The sequence below is a fragment of the Bos grunniens genome, chromosome 15 (assembly GCF_055505025.1).
Source record: "Bos grunniens cultivar Pamir isolate PY7600 chromosome 15, Bosgru_T2T1.0, whole genome shotgun sequence".
NCBI classification, from domain to species: Eukaryota; Metazoa; Chordata; class Mammalia; order Artiodactyla; family Bovidae; genus Bos; species Bos grunniens.
In genome coordinates this window covers 52,834,992-52,849,373 of record NC_141179.1, presented here as the reverse complement: position 1 = coordinate 52,849,373, position 14,382 = coordinate 52,834,992, and the positions used below count along the sequence as shown (strand labels likewise).

Here is a 14,382-nt window from a genome sequence, read left to right as displayed (position 1 = left end):
CATGAACACATTGTGGTAGAGAATTTATGGAAAATACTCCTGATGAATAGATAGATACCATCCTCCTGTACATATACTGGCAATAATATCCAAATGGAAAGATTCTGATTATAGACATGAGTGTCCCTTTCTAGAATCAGCAGTGTCTACTGTCAGGTGTTCAGAGAGGACTGTCTTAAGTTCTTCAGCCTTAGGACAGAAAGGAAATTCAGAAAGGGAATTCCCTGGCAGACCACTGGTTAGGACTCCTGCTTTTACTGCTGAGGGCCTACATTCAATCCCTGGTCAGGGAATTAAGATCCCGCAAGCCACAGGAGCAGCCACCCCCCCCAAAAAATTTTTTTTTGTAGTGTAGTTCTTTAAAGTTATTTAATAACTATAAATTTTGAAAAGACTTTATTTTAATATTACTTTCTAAAAAGATGGGTGATTTTTTTTTTTTTTTTTTGGATTGGTGATTTTTGAAAGTAACATTGCTAGGCTCTGAAAGCCTTCCTAAACTCTTGAAATGGTTTGACTTTTGTTTTTTTAAAAACAACATTACATCAAAAAATATCTTCTTCTTCTTTTTTTTTTTTTTTGGCTACACTGTGCAGCTTACAGGATCTTAGTTTCCATCCAGAGATGGAACTTGTGTTCCTGCAGTGTAAGTGTGAAGTCCTAGCCACTGGACCACCAGGGAAGTCCCACACTTTCCAATATCCTTGACATATTAGTTTAAGCCTAAAGATGTCTTAGCATTCAGTAAAAGCTTAGCCAAAATTTCATTGAAAAGAAATTTGTATTTTAGCAATGTCTTTTTCAGTATTACTCTCTCTATGTTAGCAGTGTTAGATAAATAGAACAATTAATAGACAGTATGGTCATATAAGTATGGGCTTCCCTTGTGGCTCAGCTGGCAAAGAATCTGCCTGCAATGAGGGAGACCTGGGTTTGATTCCTGGGTTGGGAATATCCTCTGGAAAAGGGAAAGACTACCCACTCCACTATTCTGACCTGGAAAATTCCATGGACTGTATAGTCCATGGGGTCGCAAAGAATCTGACACGACTGAGTGACTTTCTCTGTCTCTCTCTGTGGTCATAAAAAGATAGCAGGAATCTCAAGAAGTCTCAACACAAACTCTGGATCTAGCTCTTACTGGCTAAAAGGCTTTAGAGAGACATATATCTTTTTTGAGCCTAGATTTCCACACCTATAAATTGAGAATAGTCTCTATCAGTATTGTTTTGAGATCTAAATGTATGTAAAACACACATTTAAGCACAGAGCTTAAATATTCAATAAATGATACCCTTTTAAAAATTAAAATAGCTGTATAGTTTTCTAATTATAAAAAAGCATTAAAAATTTTTTCACCTAAACCCTCACTATTCAGAGGTAACCACAGGTAACATTTTGGCCAATATCCTTCTGAACATTTCTCTGCAGATATATACTTACCTAGATAATGGACACACAACTTTTTATAAGTAGATTTTTTTATAAGTAGATTATTAATAGACTTGAATTTAAGCTATTTTTTTCTCAGTCAATAGTGCATCATGGATATTTAATATCTGCATTATCTGTACTCCCTAACCATCTTAGAAATTTGACATCCTGCACCTTCCATGGTTTGTCTTTATGATTTTCATCTCCAATACATCCTAAAATTATGTCATGAATTAAAAATTCCAAGTAAATTTATAGGTTTTTAGAATATTTTAATAATCTTTACAAAGGCCCTTCTGCTCTTGAGACTATCATCTCAGATAATGCTAAGAAGAAATTTGGAGCAGAGAACAGTAGCAATAGAATAGCATAATTTCTGGGTCTCTTACACAGAGAAACACACTGTTCCCTCTGATTACAGCCAATGCGTGAGCCTGTTCTCTTAATTGCAGCACTGGTAAGGATCTGGGATTTCATCTCATCTAGAGATGTCTAGATTTTCAGTTGAGAAAGCTGCGGCCCAGAGAGGAAGTTAAGTATATGAGCCAGAGTGACATACCCAGGCCTCTTTGAGGAGTGAATGCACTTCATATTCAATGGCTACTTTTTAAAGAACAAATAAATTTCATAAAATAAAATGTATAAAGATTCCTTAAGTTGGGGAATCAAAAAAAAAAAATTCCTTCCTTAGCCATCCATTTTGAATGGATTTTGTAGTGAGAATTTAAACATGAAAAAAGAGATCTTTTATTTTACAAGAGCAGAGGGATCTCAGTCCTAAAATGAGCTTTGAGAATCTGGATTAAAATGCACGGCATTAATTTACTATTAGTCCTCTTTCTCCTCTGTTCATCCTGTTCTTCTCCACACAAAATACTTTCCTTTATCCATTAGAAACTGATTCCAATTCAGTATGTTATTCTCATCACTTCTGAAGGCACCATACTAGTAACCTGGTGGCCTGGCCCTCACTTTAGGTTGTATTTGTTAACCAGCCTTTACTGAGGGCATTCTGTGTACTGTTAGGCATGGTGCTACATGCCAGGAATGAATCCTTTAGGGCCTCATATTGCCTGAAGACAAACAGGAAGAAACTTATGTACAGTAGTCACAGTATAACGTTATGTTAGCCTGACAGCAGCCACATAGTAGATGTCTTACAAATGAATAAATTAATATAATGGAGATATGTCTAAACTGAAGGAATCCCTGAGTCTGTCTGGGAATATCAGGGAAGATTTTGCAGAGAACGTGGACTTGAACTGAGATTTGAAAAATAACTGGGAATTTGTCTGTGGACCAAAAAAGATAGGGTAGTTATTCCAACCAGAAAGAAGAGTACTCAAAAGCATAGGCTTGTGTTTGGATTGACATTTATTTTCCAGGGAAAGATCTGTCTGCTTCTGGAATGTTTTATTAAAGCTTGTATGATTTCTGAAATCTGATGTTTCCAAAAATTTCAAGAATCATGTGAGTTGACCTGAGTTATCAAATAATCCAAACTGACAGACTAATAAACTACCTAACCTACATTTAAAAGTTGATAGGAAATTCCTTTTATAGCATTTCTCTTCAGTTTGTAATTTGAACTATTTTTGTCTATTATGCAGAGAATTGTTATAAAATAATCAAGTTAAATAAGTGAACTTTTCCAGAGCTAATCTACTGTGTTGTGTGGTATTTAATTTTTAGTCTCATATTCTGCTTTAGGAAAATAACAGTGTTTTTTAAATTATTTCTGAATAGCCTATGTATGTTACTGTTCTTTTATATATTTTAACATATTTTTAAGAAATAGAGGAAAAGTATTAAAAGTATGAACTAAAGATTAAATTAGCCACCATTTTAAAAAGAAGCAGTCACTAACAGATCCTTTCCTGGAATCAACCACTACTGATACTACCATCTTAAAAAGGTAGTGATCTTTACTAGATTCTCATTTATGTTGACCTTTATTTGTGGGAGTGGCATTAGAACATTTCTTTATGTATTGTTTAGTACCCTGGCCTGTGTTTTCCTTATAAGGAATTCTCATTTGTCTAGAACTGTATTATAGTTAGCCATGTTTTTCCATGGCTTGATGTCAGAATTCATGAAAGCAATCAATCTACTTGAATTTTTGTTACATGTCATTCCTTGCCCAGAAGTTCCCAAAATCACATCTCCCAGTCAGTGGTATTTGTGATCTGTCCTGATCATCGGCACTCCATTCTGAGTAATAGTAAACCCATAGGGAATGAGGGAAAAAAAGCACAGCTTTCAAGCACAGATAATACTCAGTAAAAAGGTACAGATTCTGTGTAGGCAAGTTGGCCATGCAGCCAAGACACATTTTAGACCAGTTTACCAGTTCCTACAATGTGCCTCAGTAATAAAAATTAAAGTTCTGTGTTAGCTGCCTCCTTTCTCATCTACTCTGTGCTCTACAGTTTTATTCTTTTTGGATCTCAATCTTTCATTATATCACCTTGTTTTTGACTCATTATTTGGGCTATCAGGAACTTGGGAATTATTTGGGGTTTTTTATTAGCAATAATGCTAATTTTTTTGTTTCAAGTAATTTTCTTTTGGGTCTTTAGCAATTACCATCTATTGGATACTTACACATATGCTATAAGAAAATGTTTAAAATATGACCTCATTTTGTCCTAAATAACCCCTTTGAGATAGATGGCATTTTCACCAATTTCAACTGTAACTAAAACGCAGATTAACTAACAACCCAAAAGATCATAAAGCTAGTAAATGGCATAGAGAAGATTAAAACTGGATCTTTCTGGCTCAAAAATCTGTACCTGAGCTTTTCAGAGTATACCTTTCTACCATACATCCTATAGATTACATTTCCATTCTGCATTCAGGGTTTAACATTTTAAACCTTGGCTTCTGAGTACAGAGATGAATTTAAATGCCTAGATCCTTTTGCAAACCAAATATAATTCCCTAATAGCCCAAAGAATGAATCAGTATAAAATGTAAATGTAAAGTTGGTTAGATTTAGATATGTTTCAATTCTTTTATCATTATATAATCTAGCTTTAGCTGAAATGTCTGCATAGAGAAAAAGTTTTTCAACCTTGCCTACAGTCCCCCCCCAAAATATTAAATTTTTAATCCAATTTTAATAAAGATTGTTTTTTTATGAATTCTTCATTCTTTAGAAGAAGTTAAAACAGTTTAATGATTAAGAGCTCTAGTTCTGGAATCAGAAGTTGTAACATTTACTATCTGGTAGACACTGGAAATTTTATTTAACATCTCTGAGCCTCAGTTTCCTTTTCTATAAAATGACCATGTGACCCATTTCATAAAATTATTATAAAAGTTACATGAAGCACTTGCCACAGTACCTTGCATAATAGGAGTTAACTATTAACTGTTGTTTAGTTAGATTTTGCAGTTTGTTCTTTGTGATCATTTGCTCTAGCATCCCTATCTTTGAGATGACAAGTAAAGCCCAGAAGAAGGACAAAAGCTAGCTTGAGGTTTGGTGGTAAGTTGGTGATGGACCTGTAACTAAAGCCCAGTATTTTTGAGGATGGTTAGGTTGTGTTGCTATTATTGTATTGTTTTATTTTTTTTCTTTTCACTTCTATCCAATGATTCCTGCTTTAATCCCATTGAAATTATTAAATTGTTTCTGTTTTGTCTATGCAGCTATTTTAGTGTCATAGTAAGTTGGCATGAATACTTTTTTGCTTAGCTTAGTTTTCTTCACACCCAAAATGGGTCAAGCTACAGTATTAGAGATGAAGCTTTAATGTTCAGCAGTGGAAGACAAAAATCTGTGGTCATTTATGATTTTTATACCATCCTCTTTGTCTTCTGCTAATCTCCTATGACATGAGACATTGCTTTCCACAGTAGTGGAGCATGCCTCCTGTTTTGAGTGCTGATTAAATGAAGGCCCTCTGGTCTACCTACAAAATGGTAGTGATTTCAACAAGGATAACAGTACTTTTCCCTCTGTTCTCTCTTGTGTTGTAGAGCCGACAGCTAGAATCAGAAACAGGGACCACAGAAGAGCACAGTTTAAACAAAGAGGCTCGGAAATGGGCCACACGTGTGGCACGGGAGCACAAAACTATTGTTCACCAACAACGGGTAAGTGCAATAGTAGGTTACATCTAACTTTAAGTAGGTTATATCTGCTGCTGCTGTTAAGCTGCTTCAGTTGTGTCCGACTCTGTGCAACCCCATAGACGGAAGCCCACCAGGCTTGCCCGTCCCTGGGATTCTCCAGGCAAGAACACTGAAGTGGGTTGCCATTTCCTTCTCCAATGCATGAAAGTGAAAAGTGAAAGGGAAGTTGCTCAGTAGTGTCTGACTCTTAGCTACCCCATGGACTACAGCCTACCAGACTCCTCCATCCATGGGATTTTCCAGGCAAGAGTACTGAAGTGGGGTGCCATTGCCTTCTCCGAGGTTATATCTAACTTAAGTCAAACATCAAACCAGTTTAAGGAGTTGAATTTTATTGTGTGAAAAATATCTGATATATATTTTTCCTATAATTGAACACTCAGCAATGTTTTCCACTATCTACTAAATACCTGTACAATATATTCCTATAGCTTCTTAACTTTATGCATGTTTATACCTCTTAATCCCCTGCCCCTATTTTGCCCCTACCTCATTCTCTCTTTCCACTGGTAACCACTAGTTTGTTCTCTATATCTGTGAATCTGTTTCTTTTTTGTTATTTTCACTAGTTTGTTTTATATTTTAGATTCCACATATAAGTGCTAACATATAGTATTTGTCTTTCTCTGACTTAAAAAAAAAAATTTGTAATTAGATTTATTTGTAATTTCAGTGAAATCTCAGTGAAACTTTAAAAATATTTTCAAAGGAACTTCATCTGATCCTAAAACATGTCTGATATCTGCCTACCTAGCAGGAGAAACAGATTCGATTCCTGACTTGGGACGATCCTCTGGAGGAGGGCATGGCAACCCACTCCAGTATTCTTGCCTAGGAAATCCCATGGACAGAGGAGCCTAGCGGTCTATAGCCATGGGGTCGCAAAAGAATCTGACACAACTTAATGACTAAACAGCAAAACAGCAATAGCCAGTAATAATAATAATGAGATATTTGTAGTTTTAAAGCTGTAGTATCATACAGAAGTTAACAAATGTATCAAAGAAAATGATCTGTGTATGTATGGACCTTTAGATATTGATTCGAAAAAACACTATAAAAAGTCGTTTTTCGACAAGCAGGGAATTTTAATGATGCACAGTATATTAAGGTGACCAAGGGATTATTGTGAAGTCTGATAATAGTATTATGGTTGTATTTTTTTTAAGTTTTTAGAGACTTTTACTAAAGCATGTAGGAATGAAATGACAAGATGTCTAGAATTTGCTTTAAAATGCTTTTCATTAGCACAGAAAAATAAAGAATGGGTAAAACAAATGTGGAGAAGTTTCATTAACTGTTGAATCTTGGAGATTAATATTTAATAATTCATCATACTAGTCTATTTTTGTATTTTAGTGTATTTAAAATACACTAGTCTATTGAGTGTATTTAAATATTTCATAATAAAAACTTGTTAATGGCATTTCAAATCTTTGAGTAAAGGATTTACTCAGGAAATGGCATTATAGCAATTATTTGTGTATTTGGAAAAATATATAAAGTTAGATTTCTCCCTTCTGCCGTATGCAAGGTAAATTTCAAAAGAATTAAAGACCTGAGTGCTAGACACAAGACTACTGAAAACTAAAAAAAAAAAGAATAAGAATATTTTTGGCATATTACAAATGGTTTCTTAAGTAAGACACAAAACCCAGAACCTATACAGTAAGATGATTGATGAATGTGACTACATAAAAGCTAAAACTTTCTGTAAAACAACAGGTTTTCTGAAAGTTAAGAGAAAGGCAATAAAATGGGAGGAAATATTTATGACATAAATAACAGAAAAAGGACTCATATCTAGAAGGAAATATATTTAAATAATAATTAAAAAATTAGAAAAATGAATAGAGGATATGAAATGATGCTCTATTACAGAGAAACAAAAATTGAAACAATGAGATAATCTTTTTAAAATTTCAAAGATTGATGGTATCCAGTGTTGGTGAAATGTGGAGAAATGTGCTCTTACACACTACTAGAAAAATAGGTACAGCCTCTTGTGAGCAATTTGGCAATGTCTATAAAAATGTACAATTTCTACTTTTATGTTTTTGCCTTAGATAAATATCCTCATGTGTTCAAAGAGTCATTGACTAGGTTGTTGTTGTTTTTGTTTAGTTGCAAAGTCTTGTCTGACTCTTTCGTGACCTCGTGCACAGTAGCCTGCCAGTATCCTTTGTTCATGAGATTTTTCAGGCAAGAATACTGGAGTAGGTTGCCATTTCCTTCTCCAGGGAATCTTCCTGACCCAGGGATTAAACCTGCATCTCCTATGTTATAGGCAGATTCCTTACCACTGAGCCACCTGGGAAGCCCAGGTAGTTAGTACAGTAATATTTATAATATTGAGAAATTTGAAAACTCAAATGGCAGTAAAGTAAGAGCAAATGAAGTATGATACAGTTGAATTATTGAATCAGTGGATTAGAGGATGATGTCTATTTGTACAAACACACAAAGGTTTCTTAGACACATTTGATAGATCTTATTATTTTTTAAAACTGGGCAAAGTTTATAGGAAATATGTAATAAACGGTTTGATAAAATGCAAGTAAATTGATGGGACAGTGGTTATCTTGAAGTAGGGAACACCTGGTAGGGTATGAAGCTACAATAGACTTTCTGCCATTTTGTATTAGTTGTTGTTTGGAAGCAGTGCTTTATATTCATGTCATTTTTAAGTTAAAGGTGTGCATATAAAAAAAATGCAATTCAAATAAGATTTATAGATTGTGCCAATGTCAGTTTCCTGGATTTTATCTTATACAGTAGTTAGACAGGTTTTTACTGTTGGGGAATCTGGGTGAAGAGACTCTCTGTCCTACTTTTGCAACTTCTTGTAAGTCTGTAATTACTTCAGAGCTTTTTAAAAATTTTTTAAAATAAATAAATGGAAACAAAGGTTAAAAAGGGAGTCATGGAAACTTGTCACTAAAGTCTTTAAAATTATCTAGACGTTCTAGTCATTTAATAAGAGAAAAATAGAAAACAATTATCATTTTCCTATTTTCTTTAATAGGTTCTAGATGATCTGGAATGCCATGGAGTTTCAGTATCAGAACAAAACCGAGCAGAGTTGGAACAGAAAATAGATGAAGCTAAAGAAAATATCCGTAAAGCAGAGGTGAGGTGGGAGCTAGTTGTGGCGTTTAGCCCAGCTCCAGCAGTGTCACAGCCGCGATGTGGACCTTTAGAATCCAGTCTCTATACACTGACTGATTTGAAGGATGATTCACCATCTGTGTCCAGAGTATTATTTTTATATGTCTGTTTCATACAGGGTAGTACACATAACAAAAATACACTAAGCCCACTATGAAGGGTTTACAATCATGAAATATTAAATAGCAAAAGAATTAGGCCACAATAAAGATTAATAGTACAGAAACTGATCCATGTAAATTTAGTGCCAAGAGTTGATTAAGCAGACAAGGCAAAAAAAAAAAGTTAAAGCATTTTAATCTTTCGGGGAGTCATGGAATCCTTTGAGGATTATATGACAGTATAAAACCCTCTCTACCACAGAAAAATACACATATTATGTGTAGTGTTCAGAAGTTCGTGTACCATACACTAATATTCTGTGACCTAGAGAGGGACAAGTTGAGATGGAAAGAAAAGTTATTTGCAAAGGAGAAAGATATAGGATATAGTTGGCAGTTGGATTTGATTAGGATAGAAGATTTTTGTAAGAAAATGTGGTGCAAAGTAAGGAAAGTCATCACGGTTAAGACCAGTTCATGGAGGACCCCTGCTCATTTGTATTTAGTTACATATCCAATGCATCATAGTAAAGGGATATGGAAGTAGACATTTAAAAAAAAGACTGAGTGTGCAGCCCTCAGTGAGAACACGTTCTTATTAGAAAGGCTGAAAGAATGCCCAAGATAGTTAAGACTCTAAAGCATAAGTGCCAAGAAGTAGTGGTCTACACATAAGGAAACCAAAGGGCACACGGGTCGCTGTGGGATAAGTTATTAGGGCAGGTAATACAAAGAGGTAAAACTTACGATGGGCATTGACAGATGGAAAAGGGATAGCACAGTTTTGTGCCCTGCAACCTTAAGAGGCAGAGCTAGAACTAAAAGCAGAAGGTAGGAAGAAGGCAGATTTGAGCTTGCTACTGGGAAATACTTTCTAACAGTCAGATATGCCCAGTGGCAGAATAAGTTGCCCAGGATCTAGTGCAGCAGTGTAAGTGTGTAAGAAGATTCTGTATAAGCACTTCTTGCATTGGATTGAGCATTAATCTAAACTAGTGATTTTCAAACACTCTCTCAGATCTCTAGATTTGAGGAAGTGTTTCAGTGATTGAGGTGGGGCAAGGAGTAGGGGTTGGTAGTGAGCGGAAAGGCAGCATCAGCAAAGACAGGGAATATGAGTGTGTTTGTGATACCACCCATGGAAGTGATCTGAACCAGACAAGGCTTGCTGTCTACCTGGCCTGTAGAAGCCCCAGTAACCCCAGCTTGCCTTTATTCCTAGCACATGACCCACAGCCTCCATAGTAAAGAGAGCAGAGTGAACAATAAATAGCCCTTTTCCTCACTGAATTCAAGGTCATGGCTAAACAGCTGCCCTAGAGTGCTGGCCAAGTACATTGGCAGGCTCTTGCCTAGTCTGAGAAACATGGGCTTGTGTAGAAGAGCTTTTCTTGTTTGATGTTTCTCCAAACTCTGGGTGAAGTCAATTTCAAAGTCTTGACAGGACAAGTCTCAGAAGTTTTCTGAAGGATGTGTTCTCTCTTGTATTTTCCATTTCCAGACTTTATCCGTAGTGTCACTATCTGGTACCCTACCTCCACCATGCCCTCCAGTAATAGCAGTAGTAGGTATCAGTCACACAAAGTCTGCATTTAGGTTGAATGACCTGTTATTTCCATGAATGTGCTAAACTGCCCTGTGTTTGTAAAGCTTAAAATATGAAGTGAGATTCACACAACAGAATGTCTCATCTCTCCTAATACTAGTATGTAAGTCTGTATTCTCAAAGATAACTTTTTTTTTACCAGAAATATGAAATATTCTAAAAACCACAATGCCAGAATCATTGTCTGTTTTTAATATCTGTGAAATGCAGTTAATCCTACCACTTGTATAAAACGATCTCTGACTTGATTTCCACTTATCAGTTACAAAAAATAATCCAGTTAAATTAGATGGCAAATATGAGGGTAGTATTAGGGGATTATTTGCAGTATTGTCATGATGAGATTTTTGTATAGGCTGGACCATTAGAGCCTTCAGAGGAATTGACAGTAATAGTTTCAATAGATTTCCTTTTTCTTTCTTCTGCCTGTATATCATTTGCATTGGATTTTCTCTTTCCATTCAACAGTTACTTAATTATAAATACTGAAACAGAAGGGAGAAGAAACTAGTTAAAAATCCGTTATATCCTTTATGTTTGGTGTTTAACTCCTACAACATGAATCCTACCCTCCCTTGTTGGTTAATCTGCTTTATCTAATCTTTTCTATATTGTGTTTCTATTTAGTGTTGCTAATTAGAATAGAAACCTTTATGGTACTCAGTAATAGATTAAAAAAATTTTCCAGTCATAAGAAATTGAAAATGTAAATGGCCTGTGCTTTTCTAAAGAATAAGAATAGATTGCTATTTCCAAAGAACAGTATAATAGAGGTTGTGTAATGATTAAATAATTATTGGCTGGTTAATTTCAGGATGGACTCCTTGATTAGTTTAACAAACAATTAATGAGTGTCTGCTGTGTGCCAGATTCTGATGAATATACTAGACGTAAACTGATGAACAAAATTATTGTTACATTGTTATGATCTCTATGACTGCTAGCTGTGCTACTCTTTGTAGCCCCTAGTTTAAGAACTGAAATGAGGCAACAGCTGCTCAAATTAAAATTTAAAGAGTTTTCTTAATCTGGTATTTAGGTATTTGAATTTTTTGAAATGTCTTTTGTCATACAGATACACATTTCTTGATCTGACATGCTAGTGCTCAGTCATATCAGTCATGTCCGACTCTTTGCAACCCTATGGACCATAGCCCACCAGGCTCCTCTGTCCTTGTGATTTTTCTGGCAAGAATACTGGAGTGGGTTGCCACGCCCTCCTCCAAGGGATCTTCCTGACCCAGGAATAAAACCTGTGTCTCCTGTGTGTTCTGCATTGCAGGCAAATTCTTTACTGCTGAGCCACCCATATCATACCCATTTTTAAGATAGCTTTTCAAGAAACTAGGAGTTTTAAATGCCCTTTCGGGAAGCTGTACATGACTTGTGTTTCAGGACACAATTCTCTTGTACTTGAGTAATTCAAAATTACAGTGTCACTTTTGTACTCAAAGACTGGGAAATGGTAAGACCTTTGCCATAATGCTATCAGAGAAGTATACAAACTTCAGTTGCATAAAATGTGAGGTCTCATTGTTGTTTAGTCACTAAGTTGTGTCCGACTGTTTTGTGACCCCATGGGCTATAGCCTACCAGGCTCCTCTGTCCATGGGATTTCCCAGGCAAGAATATTGGGATGGGTTGCCGTTTCCTTCTCCCAGGGATCTTCCCGAACCAGGGATCAAACCCGTGTCTCCTGCATTGCAGGCGGATTCTTTACCACTGAGCCACTTGGGAAGCTGCTCAGTCCTCATTGCTACAAGGTTAATGAAATGCTAAGGGTGACCCTGCTATAAAAACAAAATTTCCAATCATATATATCCAAATTTATATTACCTTCAGATTTGTTTATTGCAAGGTGATACTGTACTCTTATAATGTAGCATGTTGGTAGACGTCTTAACTAATCACTTTCTTCAGTTTTTAATGTGAAAATTTTTCAAATGTACAAAAAAGATGAGTATTTTTCAACATGCTAAATCAACTATTAATATTTTACAGTATAAAATTTATGAATGTATTTCTGTGCTATAAGTTACAAGTTTAAAGGCCTGATCATAGTCTTATTTTAGGCAAGAATACTTTATAGATGATACTGTTTTTCAACATAGTATGTTTTTATCAAGTTTTCTCACAATTGATGCTAAGAATAGTCACTTTCAATTTAGGTGGTACTACCAAATCTTTCCACTGTTAAAGTTCTTTTTTCTTTTTCCATTGCAATTAACAAGTATTAGTCACCTCCAGTGGCTGCAAGTGAGTCTTTTTCTCCCTTTCTTAAGTATCATTACAATGTCATCCTGGAATTTTAAAAATCAATTTTATTAAGGTATAATATACATAAAATGTAACCATTTCAAGTAAACATTTTGATGTGCTTTGACAAATGCATACCCCTATATATCTACCTCCACAGCCAAGATAGAAAATATTTCTGTCATCCCAAAAATTCTTTTGTGACCAGGCAACAAATGATCTGATGTCAGATAGGTTAGTTCAATTCCAACAACATGAATAATACATCACTTGATATTGTCCTACACATCACATATAAAGATCACCCTACACACTTTTACCAGCCTTATTTTTTATCATAATCTCAGTTTGATGAGTTGTTATGTATTCAAGTTCATGAATCTTTTCTTCTGTAGTTATAACCTGCTATTAAGGCTATCCTGTGAATTTTTATTTCATATATTACATTTTTAGGTCTATAAGTTTGGTTTGTTCCTTATATCTGCCAGTTCACCCTTGTTTATTTTCATGATGTCCTTTTAGTCCTTAAGTATATTTATAAAAGTGACTTTAAAGTTCTCATCTACTCATTCTGTGATTTCTCACTCTCTACTGACTGATTTTTCCTTTGGTTGTGGCTTGTATTTTTCTCTTATTCAAATACTTAGTACTTTTTTTTGTTCACTGAATATAAGAAATAGTGACTGTTTGGCTATTGAGTGAATGTCTGGATTCTCTTTCCTCTGTTAAAGCCTGCTGAGTTTTATTTGGGCAGCCAGCTCAGTTTGATCTGCGGATCAGTTAGATCTGTTCAAGACTTATTTTTAAGCTTTGTTTAGATTGGTTTAGAGTAGCCTTTCCAGTAGGTCTAGTTTAGCCTTATTACTAATGGATCTCCTTTCTGCCATTTCTTCTTATGCCTTGAGAATCCAACAAGGTCTCTGGTCTCTCAGCTCTGGCTGGATAGAACTGCAACATCTTTCAGCCCTATACAATCTCTGGGAGTTTTTCAGTTCACAGCTCCATGGTAGACATTCTTTCCACAGTACTTATTCTTTGTGTCTCCTCATGGAGTTCCACTTTATGTACTTTCAATTTATTATGGATTTTTATTCATTTGATGTATTTTTAATATTATAGTTATCCTACTTTAAGCCCCATATTGTCTAAATTTGGCCAGTGAGAGTCCATTTAAGCTAACTTCTGTGTCCTTTTCATATTACTCTTCTTAGTCTTTTAACATTAATTTGTTTTCTAGCACAGCAAGCTATCTTACTGCTGTTCAGTTGCTCAGTCATGTCCAACTCATTGCAGCCCCATGGACTGCAGCATGCCAGGCTTCCCTGTCCTTCACCATCTTCTGGAGCTTGCTCAAACTCATGTCCATTGAGTTGGTGATGCCATCCAATCTCACCCTCTGTCATCCCCTTCTCCTCCTGCCTTCAGTCTTTCCCAGCATCAGGGTCTTTTCTAATGTGTCAGGTGGCCAACATATTGGAACTTCAGCTTCAGCATCAGTCCTTCCAATGAATATTCAAGATTGATTTCCTTTAGGATTGACTATATTAATCTTCTTGCAGTCTGTGGGACTCTCAAGAGTCTTCTTAAACACCACAGTTCAAAAGCATCAATTCTTTGGTGCTTAGCTTTCTTTATGGTCCAACTCTCACATCCATACATGACTACTGGAAAAAC

The 14,382-nt window shown here is 35.5% G+C and overlaps 1 protein-coding gene across 5 annotated transcripts in view; it reads left to right on the top strand.

The window, feature by feature from the left end:
• Positions 1–14,382, top strand: part of FCHSD2 (FCH and double SH3 domains 2) — a 244,156-nt gene that overhangs the window by 193,737 nt on the left and 36,037 nt on the right. For all 5 annotated transcript variants that reach the window (XR_015142154.1, XM_086340652.1, XM_086340649.1 and 2 more), the window contains exons 11-12: positions 5,422–5,538; positions 8,603–8,707. Coding sequence is in view for 4 of the 5 variants with exons in the window: in XM_086340652.1 (XP_086196778.1) it covers positions 5,422–5,538; positions 8,603–8,707 (222 nt within the window). In the remaining variant the exon portion in view is untranslated. The remainder of the gene's footprint in view (positions 1–5,421; positions 5,539–8,602; positions 8,708–14,382) is intronic.